This window comes from Oryzias melastigma, linkage group LG3 (genome assembly GCF_002922805.2).
Source record: "Oryzias melastigma strain HK-1 linkage group LG3, ASM292280v2, whole genome shotgun sequence".
Classification (NCBI taxonomy): domain Eukaryota; kingdom Metazoa; phylum Chordata; class Actinopteri; order Beloniformes; family Adrianichthyidae; genus Oryzias; species Oryzias melastigma.
Genome location: NC_050514.1, coordinates 14978024 through 14995397, shown reverse-complemented (window position 1 = coordinate 14995397; position 17374 = coordinate 14978024). Strand labels below are relative to the sequence as shown.

General features: G+C 39.5%; 1 protein-coding gene across 1 annotated transcript in view; it reads right to left on the bottom strand.

Moving 5' to 3' along the window:
• Nucleotides 1-11344, bottom strand: part of cdh15 (cadherin 15, type 1, M-cadherin (myotubule)) — a 20046-nt gene extending 8702 nt beyond the window's left edge. The window contains exons 1-4 of the mRNA XM_024294906.2: nucleotides 11132-11344; nucleotides 2940-3107; nucleotides 912-1067; nucleotides 395-539 (exon numbers count right to left, since the gene is read on the bottom strand). Coding sequence (XP_024150674.1) covers nucleotides 395-539; nucleotides 912-1067; nucleotides 2940-3107; nucleotides 11132-11188 — 526 coding nt within the window. The 5' untranslated portion in view covers nucleotides 11189-11344. The remainder of the gene's footprint in view (nucleotides 1-394; nucleotides 540-911; nucleotides 1068-2939; nucleotides 3108-11131) is intronic.
• Between the last annotated feature and the right edge of the window lie 6030 nt (nucleotides 11345-17374).

Below are 17374 nucleotides of genomic sequence, written 5' to 3'. Positions count from 1 at the left end.
AATTTCCTAAGATTCCCTAAACATTTCAGCTTTATTCATCCGTGGATATTTAAGAGAGCATTAAAAAGTGGAATATAGTCTTATTTAAAGGGCAATTAAGGGCTTTCTGTTGCTAAAAACAAAAACTTTGTTTGATCCTTGAAACAAACAAGAACTTTTTTAGATTTTAATATTTTGGCTAATAAGAAACCTGGTCAAAACAACTATAAATAAAACATAGACTAATTGATTTTTAATAGAACAGACACTGTTGTGAAGGGAATTTTATCATAAAATTAAAAATGAGTCTTAGAATCACTCTTAGTATGTCATAAATTACATGAAATATTAAAAATAGTGATGTGTGACTGATGATGTAGAGTGTAATGGGTGTCAGCTCATGTATGAGTCGTACCTGGGACAGCGAACTCAGGGACTGAGCCAACAAACTGCCTCTGAGTGAAAACGGGTTTGTTGTCATTCTGATCCAGAACCACAATCTCAATGGTGGTGGGGTTCTCCAACCTCTCCCCACTGGGGGACAGGGCAAAGGCTTTGAGCTAACATACACAAGAAAACAAATTGTTAGATGATTTAGCCGATCAAAGCAGGTTGCCCTTGTCAAAGAGATTTTGATCTGGTTAAATAACACTGAACTAAACAGTTTATGATTCAAGGTGAATGTGGTAGACGACCACAACACATGCTGGTAGAAAGAAAAGCCCTGTTCATTCATCCATGACACATTTGGAAGAATTATCCCCCAAGACGCCTATAAAATCCTTGAGAAATTGCCCCTTGGCTGTTTGTACTGACACGCTGATATACGATGCAGGACAGAAACATTTGCTTTAAAACATGTGAGAGCTCTTACTGTGCACTGCAGCTTGATGGAAGTACCCCTCCCTGATTACTCTTTAATGATGTCTTACCGTGAAACTCCTGTGCTTCTCTCTGTCCAGTGGCTGCTTGCTCCTGATTACTCCTTTTTTATCATCAATCTCAAACAGGTTTTTGGGCTCCTGGTCGACTCCAGGACCCTCCAACTTGTAGATCACCTCGCCCGAGAAGGTTTTGTCTGATTTGATCTGGGTAAGAGGAAAAAAAAAAGATGTGACTGCTCTTGAGAAGGTATGGAGGAAGATTGTAGTGCCTTTTCTTTAATGCCAGATGTGGAACATAAACCCTGAGATGTGTTTGAACTCAGAGGGGCCTCTGCAGTGCTGAACTAATAATAACAACGAGTCATTTTATGCATTCTTTTTGCTTTGTCTTTGACACATGGACGGATCAGCGCATGTAAAAGTCTAAAATCCAACTCCAGAAAGTTGCAAAACTTTCAGAAAAGCAGCCAAACATTTAAATCTTTAATAGAACTATCAGATTGTGTTAGCAATCATTGTTACTTTTTGGGAAGAGTTTAAATTTTTCTTGAGTAAGAGGTGTACAATTTGAAGCAATGTTAAGTTTTTTTTCAAGGTACTTCAAAATAAAAAAGATATGGATGAGAAGTGAAGGCATTGAAAACAATAAAACACATCCATCTATTTTCCAAACCTACTAAATTCCTTTTAAGGTCACGGGGTTGCTGGAGCCTATCCAAGCTTCTGTTGAGCAAGGGTGGGGTACACCCAGGATGGTTTACTAGCCCATTGAAGGGTCACACAACACACGCACTAACATACACTTAAAGACAATTTAGAGTTAAATTAACCTATGAAGAATGTTTTTTTATTTTATTTTTTTAATTTCTTTTTTATTGTCGGTGGAAACCAGAGAAAACCCAAGCATGCACAGGGAGAGGGGTCTGCAACCATTAACCTTTAAAAGAGACATTTGGTTCAATTTCTTACTGAACCAAAACCCGGCGAGAGCCTCAAAGTCCCACTTCAAAAAAATAAAAATACACTATTTATGTCTTTGTGGCAATTAAACCATTAATTTATACAATTTAGCTTTTGAATATTTACAGGAATGTAATTATAACATTGTTTTGCTTTTCTTATTTACTTATTTTTAGAAACTTCTTTCACTTTTGACATTCATGTTCTTTTCAAAATACAGTTCACCCAATGTCAAATAAGATCTTTCTGTTGATCCAAACATTTTTCTACCATTATGACTGTGTTGAGCCCTCATTCTTTGTCTCCTTTCACATACTACTAATGGATTTTAAACATGATATTGATGTAGAAACTAAAAATATTTAAACAAAATGCAGAAATAATATAAAGATACCTCAATTAACCAACTAATAATGTCAACCTTTTTCCATCATTTTCTCACCTATCATGTTAAAAATACAAACATGAATGAGAGAACTGAACTAACTAAAACAAATTAACTCATCTGTTACATCGCCTGTCTGTCCTGAGAGATGATCCCTTCTTTATGTGGATATCCCTGAGGTTTCTTAGTTTTTTTCCCTTGGAATCAATCATTTTTTTAGGAGTTTTTTCTTACTTAGAAGAAGGTTCTAAGGGCAGGGATGCCCAGCTTAGCTCAGTCTGTTTAGATTAGTTTAGCAACTAGGTATTGTTTAGATTTTATGACTTATTTTTGTTTTTGTACAATTATCAGTGAGACGACTGTGTTGTGAAGGAGAAAACAGCCACATGTGGCTCCAGAGCCTCAGGTTGCAGACCCCTGCACATGGAGAACATGCAAACTCCAGAAAGGATCCAGCTGGGATTTGGCCACGGCCTTTTCCTTAGGAAGGTTAACCACTACACCACCGTGGAGCACCTTGTAAAATACAATCCAATATTATTACATTGTTCCTGAACTAGAAAAAATAATGACGTGCAATATAACCATGTTTATATTAAGAAAACTATTAAAGTTTAGTCAAGCTGACACATGAAGACTGATTACTATTGTTAAAAAGCATAAAAATATGGACTTTAACTAGATAAATGATGAAACATTCTGCAGTAACTCAATGCTTTTTTCTTTTTTACCACAACAAGATCTTCAGGGACTTGCTTGCTGTTCTCCAACACTCTGATTGAAGGGATGATCCAGTCCCTCTTCATTCTGGCCAGACTCCTGCCTTGATTTCTCCAGGGAAACAGAGCCCAAGGATGCAGCTCTGCATCTCTGTGGTGATGTTCTGCAGAGCTCCACACCTGAAGGAAACACATTCACACTCATTCAGATCCCATGGATTTATGTAAGCTTCAGGACGTCTTCCTCATGGAAGGGAACACAGCCTTGCATGCATTTGCAGCTGCTTGATGTCCCCCCATGGCTTTGACATTCCCCGAGTCCTGGTGGAGTTACTGTGTTCTAATTGTGGTGCAGAGAATAGCTGGTTGATGTGGGACTGTCCAGGGTCGAAGAAGCAGCTTCAAGTTTCATTCACCAATCTGTATTTTTGTCTACTTCCTTTGATGGGGGGTGCAAATTCATCTGAGCAAACACAAACAGACGTGCTCTTTTCATAAGGCCTCCATCATCACATTTCTGTTTTGGCTGTGTTCACACAGATACGCACGCCCACGCACAGCACATGTGAGAAAACGCACACAACAGCTGCCGTCTATGGATTAAGATACCCCGCTTTCCCACTCGCATTCCCGCTCACACTTACAAATTCCCCTCTATGCTCAATTCTGCACCTGACTGGGAGTTTGGAGTCACCTTACGGATCTGCAGTGCTGGAGGAATTCCACGCTCATGCACGCTTCTCCCACGGCAAACGCATAGAACACACACCCACGCACATGCTCACACATTTCCTTTGTTCACTTCCTGCTCCTCTCTGGGATTTCTCCAGATCCGGCATTACATCACACATGTTGAACAGCTCAAATGCACAATCCACGGAACCGGAGAGATTTATCCATCCTTGTGATCTCATGCACATGTGACTTGATAATGATGATGAATCCATTTCATCAGATGCACATCTTATGCATGGATGTAAACTGTGTATATGTTGTATAAATGCTGTGATTGGGTTGTGATTACAGCTCTGTCTTTTACCGAGACTGTGTTGATCCTCTGGCACGCTGCTCGCCTGTTAAAGGAGGAATGGTAACCATGGCTGGCATCTGCAGGCCCAGTCAGAGGCCAGGCTAATCTCAGCCTCCTCTATACTCCTGACCCCTAACACTTTAGCGCTTTCAGCCATTGTTCACCACTCACACATGTTTACACGCAAGAGCTAAATCTTCCTTGAACATTTCTACAAACTTAAAGTTTTTCAACACTTCCATTCTTACAACTCTATCAAGTATTAATGAGCTCTCAATGCTTTTAAGGCCAACAGTTGAGTAGCAGTCGTATTTCTAAGAATAGCCCTTCCTAAACGTATTTGGATTATTAAAGCTACTTTGAGAATGCACACAAAATAAATCGCACAAGGACAGGAAGCTGCCCTGTAATTCAGTCTGACTCACAACTCTTCAGCTACGTTCACACCACCCTCAGCAAAACGTGTGTTCAAGTAGCCACTTCTAGAGACAAGTAATTGTGTGTTTTGGGCTTCCGCATTCAAAACTCTCAAATTCACAGGTCGCCACGCAAGTTTTAGGGTCCGTTTTCGGACTCTACGGCCACTGAATGCGCGTTGCAAGTTAAACCAGTTGAACTTCTCTAAATCAGGATATCAGATTAGGTAGTAACACATCGATAATGTCTACATTATTTCAGGGAAGTTCCAACTGTGAACATTTATGACACCAAGTCTTTCATATATTGAACTAGAGCTGGGAAAGAAAAAGCCTTGAGCAAGATTTGTGAAATTTGCACCGCTTTGAATTTTTGCACCAAGCGTCTTCTAAAGGTAGAAAGTGGACATGCACTAGTATCAGGCGGCAACAATCCAGTAAACACAGTATTCTAAACGTGCATTCAAGACCGTGCACCACATGCCCGGTGTAAATTTAGCTTTGCAACTATTTTTGTTTTTTTTCACATAAACAGCCAGAATTTAAGGGTGTATTCAGACTGATAAAATCCTTTGTTCTGGTCCGAGTCTGCTAAATTTTGTCCGAATCGAGTCCTAAACCTTACATTTGGTCTGTTTTTAGACTGTGGTCTACTGGAGATTTCTGTTTCGGACCAAAACTTGTAAATAAAGCCAGGCGAATAAAGATCTCTTCAGTCATTGGCCAGGAGTTACGAGGGTGGGTCAAAAGAAAAAGTGAAAGATGGAGGTGCTGCACTTTGTTTATTGTATTTTTTCGTGTCAAAACTCCACACAGAAACAAGACATCTCCATCGCTTGTATCAAACATTCCTCGCTGACCTCCAGGAGTGCTTTCTGCTCACGCGTTCATGTTTAGAGATGGTCTACTTCCGAGCCGCATCTCTCTCCTTCTTTCACTGGTCTAGTGAGTGACAGCACATGTGCTTGTATAAGCCCCCGTCCCCGTCTCACCCTCCAACCCCCACAGCCAAAGAATGTTAGTCACTGATCCATACTCATCAAAAACATGTCTGATCATGCTTTACATGAACTGTCACTCTGTATCTGTGCCTCAAAAAATAAATAAATAAAATGAAAAAAGTGTGCATTTCCTCCTTCATCAGTTTGGTACGAAAGGTCATCTAGAATTGGCTGGTTTCCTCCATATTAAACACCTGCTCTGGATGGTAATTATCAGGAAATTTTTGATCTGATGTAAATTTTGAGCGTCTGTATGAAAGCCAGATTCCACACTTTTTATTGCTACTTTGGTACCGCAGAGGCATGCAGCAAGACAGTTACTGGGGACGCTATGGCTACAGTTCTAAGTGTTTATGACATATATATTGTTGGAAAAACAGAGTTAGAAGAGATGTGTATTACGTTGTTTTATGAGCCTGCATTCATCCAACCACTTTCAATGAGTTGCTGTTGCATCACTGCCCTACGTTTGTCCACTAGTGACCGGCTATGGTGGCCATTTTGGTCCAGTTATTTTGCCCTCTGAGTGGATCCTATTCAGACTGAGGAAACTGGAGTTCAGTCCAATTAGAAATGAACCAAGACCACCCCAGAGAGTGGTTCCTGGTCCTGGACCAGAGTTTGCTTGAAGTATTCAGACTGAAACTTTGCTCCAGATTGTCGGGGGAAATGAACACTGGTTCACTTTAAGCAAACCAAATATGTTCAGTCTGAATATACCCTAAGCAAGAGAAGCCACAGGTTTGCTTTGAAAAAAAAAGTACAGGCTATGTATGACTTAACATAAAAGGAGGCCTAAAATGACAGTTTTCTCCATCTTACAGCCTGTTTCACACGGAACATATTAGTGTTTGACAAAAAGGAAACGTGTTGGAGCTGAGACAAGGACTTCAGCACCACAGCTTCTAAGAAAAAATCTATTTAAAAAGGACTTTTACAGAGAATAATATGAATTAAATTGACATGGTTTGGATCAGTCATTTGACATCTTACTCACCGAAAGGCTGAAAACTTAAATATACTTTAAGAGAAAGCCTCCATAAATGGTAGCTGCTATTATAAGAGAGTGCACATTGAAAGAAACCATCTCCCTCTTCGCTCTGGTGGATACATGAACTATGACACTGTTTTGATAATGAAGTATTGTGGAGCCGGGTTCAGATCTGCCAAGTTTGATGCATTAAATATTTCTGTTAAGAGCCACAGAGTGCTCCAGAGCATGAAACATTGAAGCAGTTAGCAGAGACTAGCCTGTGCAGAACACCCAATCTGTACATTTACAAACCTTCTTTTTTCCTTCTTTCCACCGTCTAACATGACACAGACTCATGGACAGTGGCTCCGCTGAGTATCTACTTTAATGTTTTTACCAGAACTGCACACAGCAACACCAAAGAATCGGGTTTCCAATTAGGCCGGCGGGGCCCGCCTCTGACAGGCTGGGTGATGACACCACACACAGATGAACTGTTTCAGAGGCTTTTCCCAGATACTTTTACAGCGCGGCCTTTCACCCGGGACCCCGACAGAGGTAACAGCAGCTTGTTTGGATATAAAGCGGCCTCACAGCCGGAGTTGTAAAACGCTATATTATGCCGTCTTTGCCAAGTTTAACTTCCCTCTGCTTTTGGCTGTGAAAAGTGTGGAGATGGTTTTTAATCTGGTGAACATCTTGACCCAACAACACGACACCTTTGGTACTCTTACACTGTTTCCAGCTTTCTTCCTGAAACTAACTTGCACTTAAACATTAATTGAACATATAAAGGGTTAGATGTCAAATACAAGCCTCCATAACTGTAAATTTTCTCTGTGTGGGTTGACATGGCTGCTAAAGCATTCACCCTGAAACATTCCTTCACAAAGCAATCAGAGCTGCAGCTGGTAAAAATGCTGGTTTACCTCATACTTTAAGGGAGATAAACTCTCTAGTTAGTCATTTTTGACTATTTTCTGCTTGGTTTTGCGTTGTGATTAGGTCTGCTTCTGCAGCAACTGTGGTGCACAGGTGAACCTCGCTTCATTTCTGCATCTGTTCATCAGACAGTCAAGCTGTCAGTCATCAGCAGAGCTGCCCCCCCCCACCCCCCACCCCCTTCCACTCTTTGCTAAGTCATGAATGCCTGGCATGGGCAGGAACACTATTTTTGGTGGCACTGCAAATGTTTCTCCTCCTTTGAACAAATGTTCAGGGCTTAGGGAAGCAGAGCAAGGTTATGGCTTTGAATCGCGAGTTTATGAAGGCACGAGGAGGACTGAAAAACATTTTTAGAGTGCTGCACGTTTTAAAGATTGATAATTCAAAAATAGACCATCTAGAAAAGTTGTCAAAATTGTTTCTGAGCGTGCATGAAGAGGCCAGCAACGGTGCAGTTTCTTTAAAATAACAAAAGATCTAAGCTCATCAATTAGACGTTTAGAGGTTAGCAGAAACATAAGAAAAAAACAACAGCTGTACAAAGAATGTCAGGCACGGTCTCTTTATTTTTAATGCCACTGAACCAAAAACACAGCTTCTGTTAGTCATTCTTTGAATAATCTCACTGGAGACTTCATTTCAAACTTTTCTCCCACCAAAACATCAATAAATCCACTATTTTTGTTTCTGAAAATGAGCATATTCAAGAGGTTTTCTGGAGATTTATGCTTAAAAATGAACAATATTTCAATTTCAAATATAAAACTGCTTTGTTCTGTATAGTATAAAGGCCCAAACTGCAAACTCATCCTGGCACCGGTGCTGGACTGCTTCTGTGTAAGCCTTTTAAATCAACAACTGTCACCAGCTGTTCTTTCATGTCCCAGTCTATAAAAAATAATGAGGGAGGAAAAAAAGAAAAGTGTGGAAATGGACTTTACGTTTCATCTTACTTGTTTTAAGGAGCAGGAAGTCGTCTCTCTACCCTTTGGTTTCATAGTTGCGTTAAAACGAGCTAAAAAAGCCTGAAGGTACGGACTCACAGCAGGACCCGAGCTTCAGAGCAAATGCTCCACAGACTGTTTCCGATAAGCGGGATCACAGCTGGCCGCTTGATGTGGACCTGATTTCATGCTTCAGGAGCAACCTGCTTCTGCTTCTCTGAGGAGGATTACAGAGCGGGACAAATGGCATTGTGTATGCATCTGGGAGCAGCTGTGGCTGCTGGCCACTCATCACCACAACATCCAGCCAACAGGCCTAAAACGCTTCAGCTCCAACAAAGAACATTAAACAAGTAAAAGATATCGAGTGACTCTGAAAGCTGTGGTTGGATCAGCAGCTGTTGATGGGTAAATACCGTCTTTTTTCATCAATTATTCATATGATATCGGAACAGTTTTGCCGATGACAGGAAAAGAAGTGCTCAAAATGTTAAACATTGGGGACTTGAAGCAGTCTAAAAGGCCACTTTCCCTCGGATAGGTTTCCTGGAAAGCCACATATGCTAAGAGGGATCCTGTTTGCACATTCTGCTGCTGTGACATTTAGCTTTGAAATTAAAGCAACCTCTTGGACCTCCCGATCACCTTACTTTGAAACTTAGCATCGACCTGGGAAGGAAGTTGTTTCTATTCAAAAAGACTTTTTAATTTTCTAAAAAAAAAAAAAAATCTTTACCAAGTTCCAGTAAATGGACAGCAAAGTCTAAAAAAAAGCAACAAAGAAGGTAAAAATATAGCTGAAGTGTAGAGATTTGATGGAATGAATGAGTAGGTGACATGGATCTTTTTCTAAAAGGTTTAGGTTTCTTCTGTAATAAATACAATTTAAACCATCTTTAAGAGCTTTTTGTAATGCAGATTATAAAAATTAGATTTCTCTTTAGTGTTGAAGGCGCTTTAAGGCCCCAATGTTACAGCGCTAATACATTGAAGCGTGTGTGGACGGTAATAATAAAATGGATCAGAAGATGGGGTCTCATGACCCTCTAACATTGAACCAGATTTGTCATCTTGGCAGGATATGACCTCACTCTGGCACACGTGGCATTTACGTCTGAAAAGACTCCGCCCACATTTGTAAACACCTCTCAGGTAAATTTGTATGTAAAAAAAACATTTGGTTGTTTCAAATTCTCTTTGAAAAGAGTCGTAACCATTGACGGTATAAGTAGGAACTGGACTGAGCAACCCCTTCCTTCTGTGCTCCAAACAGGAAGTACCCGCGGGTTGCAAGAAGGCTAAAGTCCCGTAGACTTCCAATGAGGAATGGAGTTATTTCCATCCATCCATCCATCCATTTGCTTGACCGCTTCATCCCGTTCGGGGTCGCGGGGTGCCGGAGCCTATCCCGGCCACTGATGGGCGAAGGCGGGGTACAACCTGGACAGGTCGCCAGTCCGTCGCAGGGAGTTATTTCTCAGTCATTTTATTTGTCAGAATAACCATTCTTGCTCCGATGCTTCCTACTTGGTGTGTTCTTTCTAATCCTAATTTAAAAAAAAAATTCTTTATCACAAGTTCTTCAAGTTATAAACTGACCAATCAGATGCTTGAGTAAAAGTTTCTAGTCCCAGCTCAAACGTTTAATTGACAGATGTCCCAGAGCCACTTGCAGGGGGAGGGGTGTGGGCTTCGAACAAGCCGGAACAAGCTCGCTCGTGATTGGCCACAGCAGTTCCTTCAAAAACGTGACTCAGCACGACTCGAACTAATCGCTGTCGAGGGGTGGGAATCAGTTGCAATATGGCGGTAGACGTATCAGGAATCGACGGCGAAGGCTCTGGCCGGATTTTGCGAGGGTCGAAGGTAACGCATTTCCTATGGGGGACTTCAACACTTGCTATGTCCAGTTCGTACTTATAGAGTCAATGGTTGTAACTGATGATAAATCTTGAAATGTCCTCTGTTTTAATTTATTTTTTGTTGTCATTTCTCCTTTTCCCTGTACATTAGAGCATGTTCCTAATATATCTTGTCAGGTAAAATAAATTTAAAGAATTAACAAATCCACATTGAAGTGAATAGAGACAGTTTTGGCTTTGCCACAAGCTTCAAGACGGCTACTTGGTGAACTGGGATTGGCTCCACTTAACTCTCCTTTCCATGTGAGCCTAAATCCAGAAGCTGAAGCAGTTTTTCTTCACAGTAAAAACTAACCACATAGTATTAAATCCAACCACAAAAACAGCATACTTTAACCATGGAGACTATCATCCGCTCTCAACATTAAACAATTAGCAGGTAAGACAAACTCTCATAGAGATCTAAATAATTCCCCTCCACCGCGGTAAATCAGTTCCAAAAAGTACAGTCGGAGGCCAAATGAATCATTCGTCTAACCTGCACTGCATTACTACTCCAAACACACGAGAAGACTGATGGTCCTTGGAAGTGCAGTTGGCAATAAGTCAGTTTATATTGTCATCCATTCTCATAATGGCGTCTTCTGACATGGGCTTCTAATGATGCCCTGAGACCTTGTACACATCTGGAGCCTGGTCCTCCTCAAAGTACTCCATCATCCATTCTCAAGATAGAACGGAGTGTTTGGATCGCTCATAAGCTCTGATTGCAGAGTCAGTGCAGCGTCACCATTGATGAAATCTGGATTGAGAACATCACTCAGGTAAAGACATAAATTGTGAGGGAAAATGGTGGGAAAAAAGTCAGATTGTAAACAGAGAGACGATCTTGGTAGAGGAAATGGTTCATACCAGTCAGTTGAAAATGTTTCATAGAAATCAGGTCATGAAAAACATGATTTATGATTGTTTCACATAAAGCATCTTCTTAAAACAGCAGTTTGCTCAAAGTAAAGGTTTGAGGATGTCCTACCTGATGGAACAAAGCGGCCAGCACATACACCATCCACATCCACCCCTCCATCCTCATCTGCACTCAGAGACGCTGCCTGGACAGAGCTCAGTGCACCTCCTTCAATGGGTCTGGAAATCCAACTTTCAAACCTTCCCCTTCCCTCTGTCTCCTGCAGTAACTCCCCGTAAGAGTCTCTTGCTCCTTTCCTCCCCTTCCAACTGTCTCACTGCTCCACCCTGTCCATAGCTGGGGTATGTCTCACAGTCGTGGGGTAAAGGGGGCTAGAGTTTCAGCAGCGGGCCTCCCATGAACTCCAGCACATGTGCTGTCACTCACAAGGCCAGTGAAAGAAGGAGAGAGATGCAGGGCAGCTGCTGGCTGGAAAGAATGAAGCAGTAAGTCAGGACAAAACGCTGTTCAACAACAGAGTTTCACACAAGCACGTGAAGCTGAGCAGCATTTCTCTGTAGTTTCTGTCATCTGCTCTGTTCTTCGAATTGTGATGACATGAATTGTATAGTTTTGGAGACTTCAAACTACAATTATTAGACATTAGACATTAGCCGGGGGTCAAATTGTGTCAAAGCTGTCCAAAAATATATCCTCAAACCGATTCCACATACCGGTAACTGGCATACTTTAAAAAGAGAAATAGAGAAAATGTAATTGAACACAATCCAGATGGGTTTATAACAACATACTTGTGAATTTTGGAAAACAATTTGTTTCTTTTAATCAAAATGTTCATATTCAGGTGAAATGTCATTCTTCAGCAGTCAGTGAGTCGGTTTGTAAATGAAATAAAACTTCAATGTCAAACTCCTCTTGATGCTGTGACAGACACATTACAGGATATTGTGAATATTTAAAGCAAAGAAGTCTCTTGGTCTGACTTGAATGTCCACTTTTAGTATATATTTTCACTGTTGTCTTTCATTTTTACAGTTTTCCTTCAATTCAAGTTGTTTTTTGTTAGGAGTTCATAATCAAAAGCTGTTTATTTGCCACAAATCTGACTAAAATAATCACACAATATGGTCACATGATGTTTTATTTTGAAAAGGAAGACATGTTCACTCTCTGAATCCATTCTCATGTCCTTTAGCCAAAGCCAACTAAAGAAAGCAAAATATTACGCTGTCATTTACAAATTATTTCTATGTCCCACTTAGCAGCATTCTTATAATACTGGATTGTATGCAATATTTATTTTCCATTATATATATATATACTGTATATATTTTACCTTAGATAACACAGTTCCATCTGTATTTTTATAATTGAATTATGAATTGAATCTGTATCTTTCTTTTAAAACTCACCTTGCAATGTTAACATGTTGAATAGTTTAATAAAGCATTTTATATGGACTGTATATCTATGCTGTGAATTTGGATTACATTTTGATTTAAGTGTTTAGATTTAAATTATGAATTTACATTTAAACTGGAATTTCATTTTGAATTTAAACCAGATTTTAAATTAAAAATCAATGTTAAATTTGAATTTGATTATAAACTGAAATTGGATTTTGAATTTGAATATGATTTTGAACTCAAATTTGATGTGATTAGAATTAGCATCAGCATTTTGATTGGATTTTGTGTTTAAAATAGAATTTGATTTTAAAAATAGCTTGGGTATCATAAAGATATTTTAGTCTCAGCCTTGGAAATGAGTTTTAGCAGACACTGAGACCTGCTTCTTGGCCGGCACACTCAAACTTTCTGCTCTCGTAACTTCTTTTTTTGCACTGGGATGCACTGACACTCTCAAACAACATTTTCTCCAGCGTGCATGCCCTGCCAGCAGCACTGCACACCTCATTAAAGTGTAAAAACCTGCTCTCATCCAGGTCAGGCTTCCTGCAGTAAGGCGGCGCATGGAGCCTCTGGATGGTATGTGTCATGCCCTCGCACATTCACCACATTCAACCAGAGCCCTTTGATCCTGTGCTATTTTGAACATTCTGTCGAAAGAGAAGATGAAGATCCATGGTGCTCTGCAGGGTACGTCTAAGCTGGGATGCCATTTCAGTAATGCCTTCAATCTGACTCAAAGGCTGCCGCTATCGATGTAGTCCAAGTGTGATGGGAAACTGTGTCAGCTAGGAGTCCGAGCCAGACAGGCGTGAGAAAACATCCACCTATTTTCTGTACCTGCTTCTTCTTGTTTAGGGTCAGATGGGAGCTGAATCGGAGGCCAGCTGTTATTGGGCAAAGGGAGTAAAAACATGTCAATTAAAAGATAGATTGATGGGAACAATAAATGGAAACATTCTTTTTTAGGACACAAACTTTTATCTTGACTTTAATTTTGTACACAAAGCAATTTGAAGGGATTTGAGGGGATGCAAAAACTTCCTGTAAAGACACTTTCAAAATCTCACGGGTTAAATATCTGTCATTAGCTATTATAGTATCAGGTCATCTTGTTTTCTCTGTCATATTTTTATCATAACATGTTTTCTGTCACTGTCTGGCCTTGCTTCATTGTTTAACCACGTTAGCAGCTCTATCCTTGGCGTTGCTTCCAAGTGACCTGCATTGGAGTTTTCCTCCAGCACCACCAGCCAGGAGTGTCTGAAGAAATCTGACTTTTGTAGCCTTCAATGATCATGAGCTGCATTTTCAATTTGACGGTGAATATAAAATGTTTGACTTTGTAAAAAAATATGCTATCAATTATAAATAGAAGATTCAACAAATTTAAATGAGAACATATTGTTAAAAATAGAAATGGTAAAAGATTTTCCATAGAGTTGCAAGAAAGCTGAATCATTCCTAAGGTTTTTTTTTTTACATTGATTCAATATATAAATACAGGAAATTATATTCACTTTATTTTTAAAAAAAAAAACTTTCAAGTTTGATCAGCAATAACCATTGCATGTATTTGAATAATGAAATGGCTCAATAAATATCCATCAAGATAAAAAAGGTGTCTGATAGAAAAGTTTGATTTAAAAACACGTCTGTGTCACTTGAGGGAGTTAGCAGAAGATACTCTGTATTCTTCCTCCACCCAAACAAACCCAGTTGTTTATATGTTTTGATTCAAACTCCAGGTGACTGATAAAAGTAGATAAAAGTTCAACCAAGTTTAAAAGCCAAAACTGAAGGTAGTGAAGTTTAAATCCTTCCTGAAAGGTTTCCTATTGCTGATGCAGCACTCTGCTGCCCCCTAGCGGTAGAGTTGTTGATCACATGAACTCAGATGAATGATTAGTAAACAACAATCAGGCCAAAGAAAGAACAACAAGTATTGACATGAGTTTAACATACATGATTTATATATTTATATATATTTACAAATAGATCATTGGCTTACATGAATACCGATAATGATGTAAGCCTTGATGACCTCATTGTGTTTTTAAACATCATTTAAGTAAAAACATTAAAACAAATGTAAAAAAATCTCTTTTAAACAATTTCTTCATCATTTCTTTGTAAACCTAAGTGATATTTTTTTATTTGAAATCTTTAAAAAAAAACCCTACAGACTATACACGTTTTGTTAAGTTTTCAAAAAAATTGACATTTTTTTGGATCAAACCAAATACAGCAATTTGCTTTGCATAAATATATTTGTCTGAAGGGACGTGTCAACTTTTTAGGTGCTAAAGTACAGTTTATTTAACCTTTTCCTAAGAAACATTCAGTTGTACACATTTCTTAGCTTTAATAGGTTTCAAGATACTAAAGAAACAATATATCATTTATCTAATTACACGATTTTTAGGTAATTTTTAAATAAGGGATTTCACTCATTAGGAAAATAGTTTGTGATCTACAATTTGGAATAAGTAGTCATTTGTACGCATTTGAAAAACCAAACATTACGGATTTGTTGAAGCATTTAATGTTTGTATTTTTCAAACTCAGAATTGGACATCTCCAAACCAAAAATACTGATAAACGTTGGGTTTGTTGTGTATTCCTTCCGTCTCTTGGTTCCTAAAGTAATGATGCAGCTCAATGCAGATTTGTTCTGTTTTTGTAATCCATTACTGTATGCGACTTTGCAAATTTTGTTCAGGTAAAACATAAATCAGAAGGCGCTGTCGACAAGACCGCTAATTATTCTGGGCTTAATGAGGCTAAGGTCATATTTGGGATCATTTCGGCAGCCTTTCTCTCCTGACAGGAAGTCAATTTCAAAGCCAACAAAGTATGACAGCCTCTTATTAAGCAGCCAATTAGGCCAAAACTCAAAGACATTCAGAGTTGCATTGCAAAGCACTAACATCATTTCTGCATGCATAATACTGAAGTGAACCCAACATAATTAATGCAAGACATTGATCCAGAGGATGAAAGTAGGGAGCAAGTCTTTAAAAGGAAAAAAAAACTTTCTTGTTTAGCATCTGTCAGCTCTTAAAATGAATTTAAAACAAACAACAAACAAACAGGTTTGACAGAAGCTGCTGTGATCTGGTTTGTGGGCTTCTGAGCTTGTAAGATTGTGTTTGGTTTCCGTGTTCGTTAGTGTCTTCCTCAATAATACATCAGCTGATAAGATTTGGATTCAAACCACTCACTAAATCAACAGAAAATAGGCTGCTTACATAACTGACAACTTTTTTTTTATGAGTTCCAAACTTTTTAAATGTGATTTAAAATAAAACAGGGGGAAAATTTGACATATCTCCCTGATTTTACTATTATTAAGTCGTTATTCATTTAGAAGAATATTGAGATTCGGTTTCATTTACGAGAGAGACCTGTGTCGAAAAAACATTTTGGAGGTTTTTGCTTTGCGCAAAAGTTCCTGTTAATTATTTATACTGACAAAAAACGAATAAGAGTTAGGAATAACAAGTCAAATAGACAGGAACATTGCACATAAAAAAGCCTGTCTGCAAATCTACCAGTTATCCAAAAGGCTATTTTTCATCTGGAGTCCCCGGATAAGTGGCAATTTGTCTCTGTAAGCATTAAGAAGACATAAAAATTAAAAATAGTTTTATTAGAAACTTTCAACACCATTTGAGAACAGATTTTTTTTTCCAAGATTTAGTGAAATCTTTGAAATATTTTTGACCAAAATTTCCTGAAGCAAATGTTTTGCCTAAATGCACCTGCAGAGGGCAGTAGTAAACCACATAAATGCTAAACTATGCATTTATTAATAAATAAATATAAAATTAAATCTGCAGAAAAGATAAAATCTCCAGAACGAAGAGAGCAAAAAAAAAGGTTTATTTCACGTTTAAACCCACCAGCCTGTTATGATTTTGTCAAAAAAAAAAAAAATCTTATCTTTCAGTTGAAAATCTTTGTTATCAGCTCAAAAAACAATGGACAAAACCTGCAAACCAGAAAGAGGGAGGCGAGAGCAGGAGGTGGTGGGGTTTCTGCTGCTCTGCCTTCACCTCCAGTCAGCCTCCACCAGACTGGGTTGCCAATTAGAGCCAACACATATGACACACTTGACTCCCCGCTTGAACCATGGCTGGATATAATAGGCCTTTTCCTTCAGCTCAATCGATGGCACACTGTCCCAGGGTGGATGTCTGCCTCACTTTACACAAACAGGCAACACACATGCGCACGCGTTCTCCTTCTTTGCCTCTTACTTTGGGTCAGACAGCGACATGTCTGCATTGTGTTTCCTACACATAAATATGAGTAATTTTAAAAGGAGCACATTCACGGTCTATTCAAGTGAATTTGAATCAGGAAATAGAATCTAAAAACAAACGGTGTTCATGGATGGATCCTAATATTTGATGAACTTTTATGTGTTGTGCACCATAGCAAACCCCACAGGAGGCGTCTGGTCTGGTGAAGTCTCCTGATGATATTCAGCACAGAGCAAATTTGGTTCATCTTCCAGGTCTGATCACTGCTGCTTCTTTGATTTGGGCGTCAGACTTCCATGTTGAAACTGTTTCATGAAGTGTTGGTTTTCTCTGCCACACCCAGAGTTTGACGGCTCCTGTTCGCTTTGGTGTGCACAAAAGAGGAGCAGAGGGAGGAGAGTTTGGAAGCCCAGGAGATGATGACGAGAAGCTGCTGGCGAGGAGCAGAGGAGGGCCGCTTGCTGCATGATCCTTCAGAGTCTAGACGTGTGAGCTCAGGCTGCCTACGTCAGCTGTCAGAGCCGTGGATGTCGGGCCTACCCTAGGCTGTGGGTCCTCCCTCTTCCTCCCTCTCTTCACTGGCAATGTCATGTTGTCAGCCCACATATGCTTGTCGGCGGAGGAGGGGAGGGCGGGGGTGCAGTGGGTGGAGGAGGCATGGGCACACAGGCAGC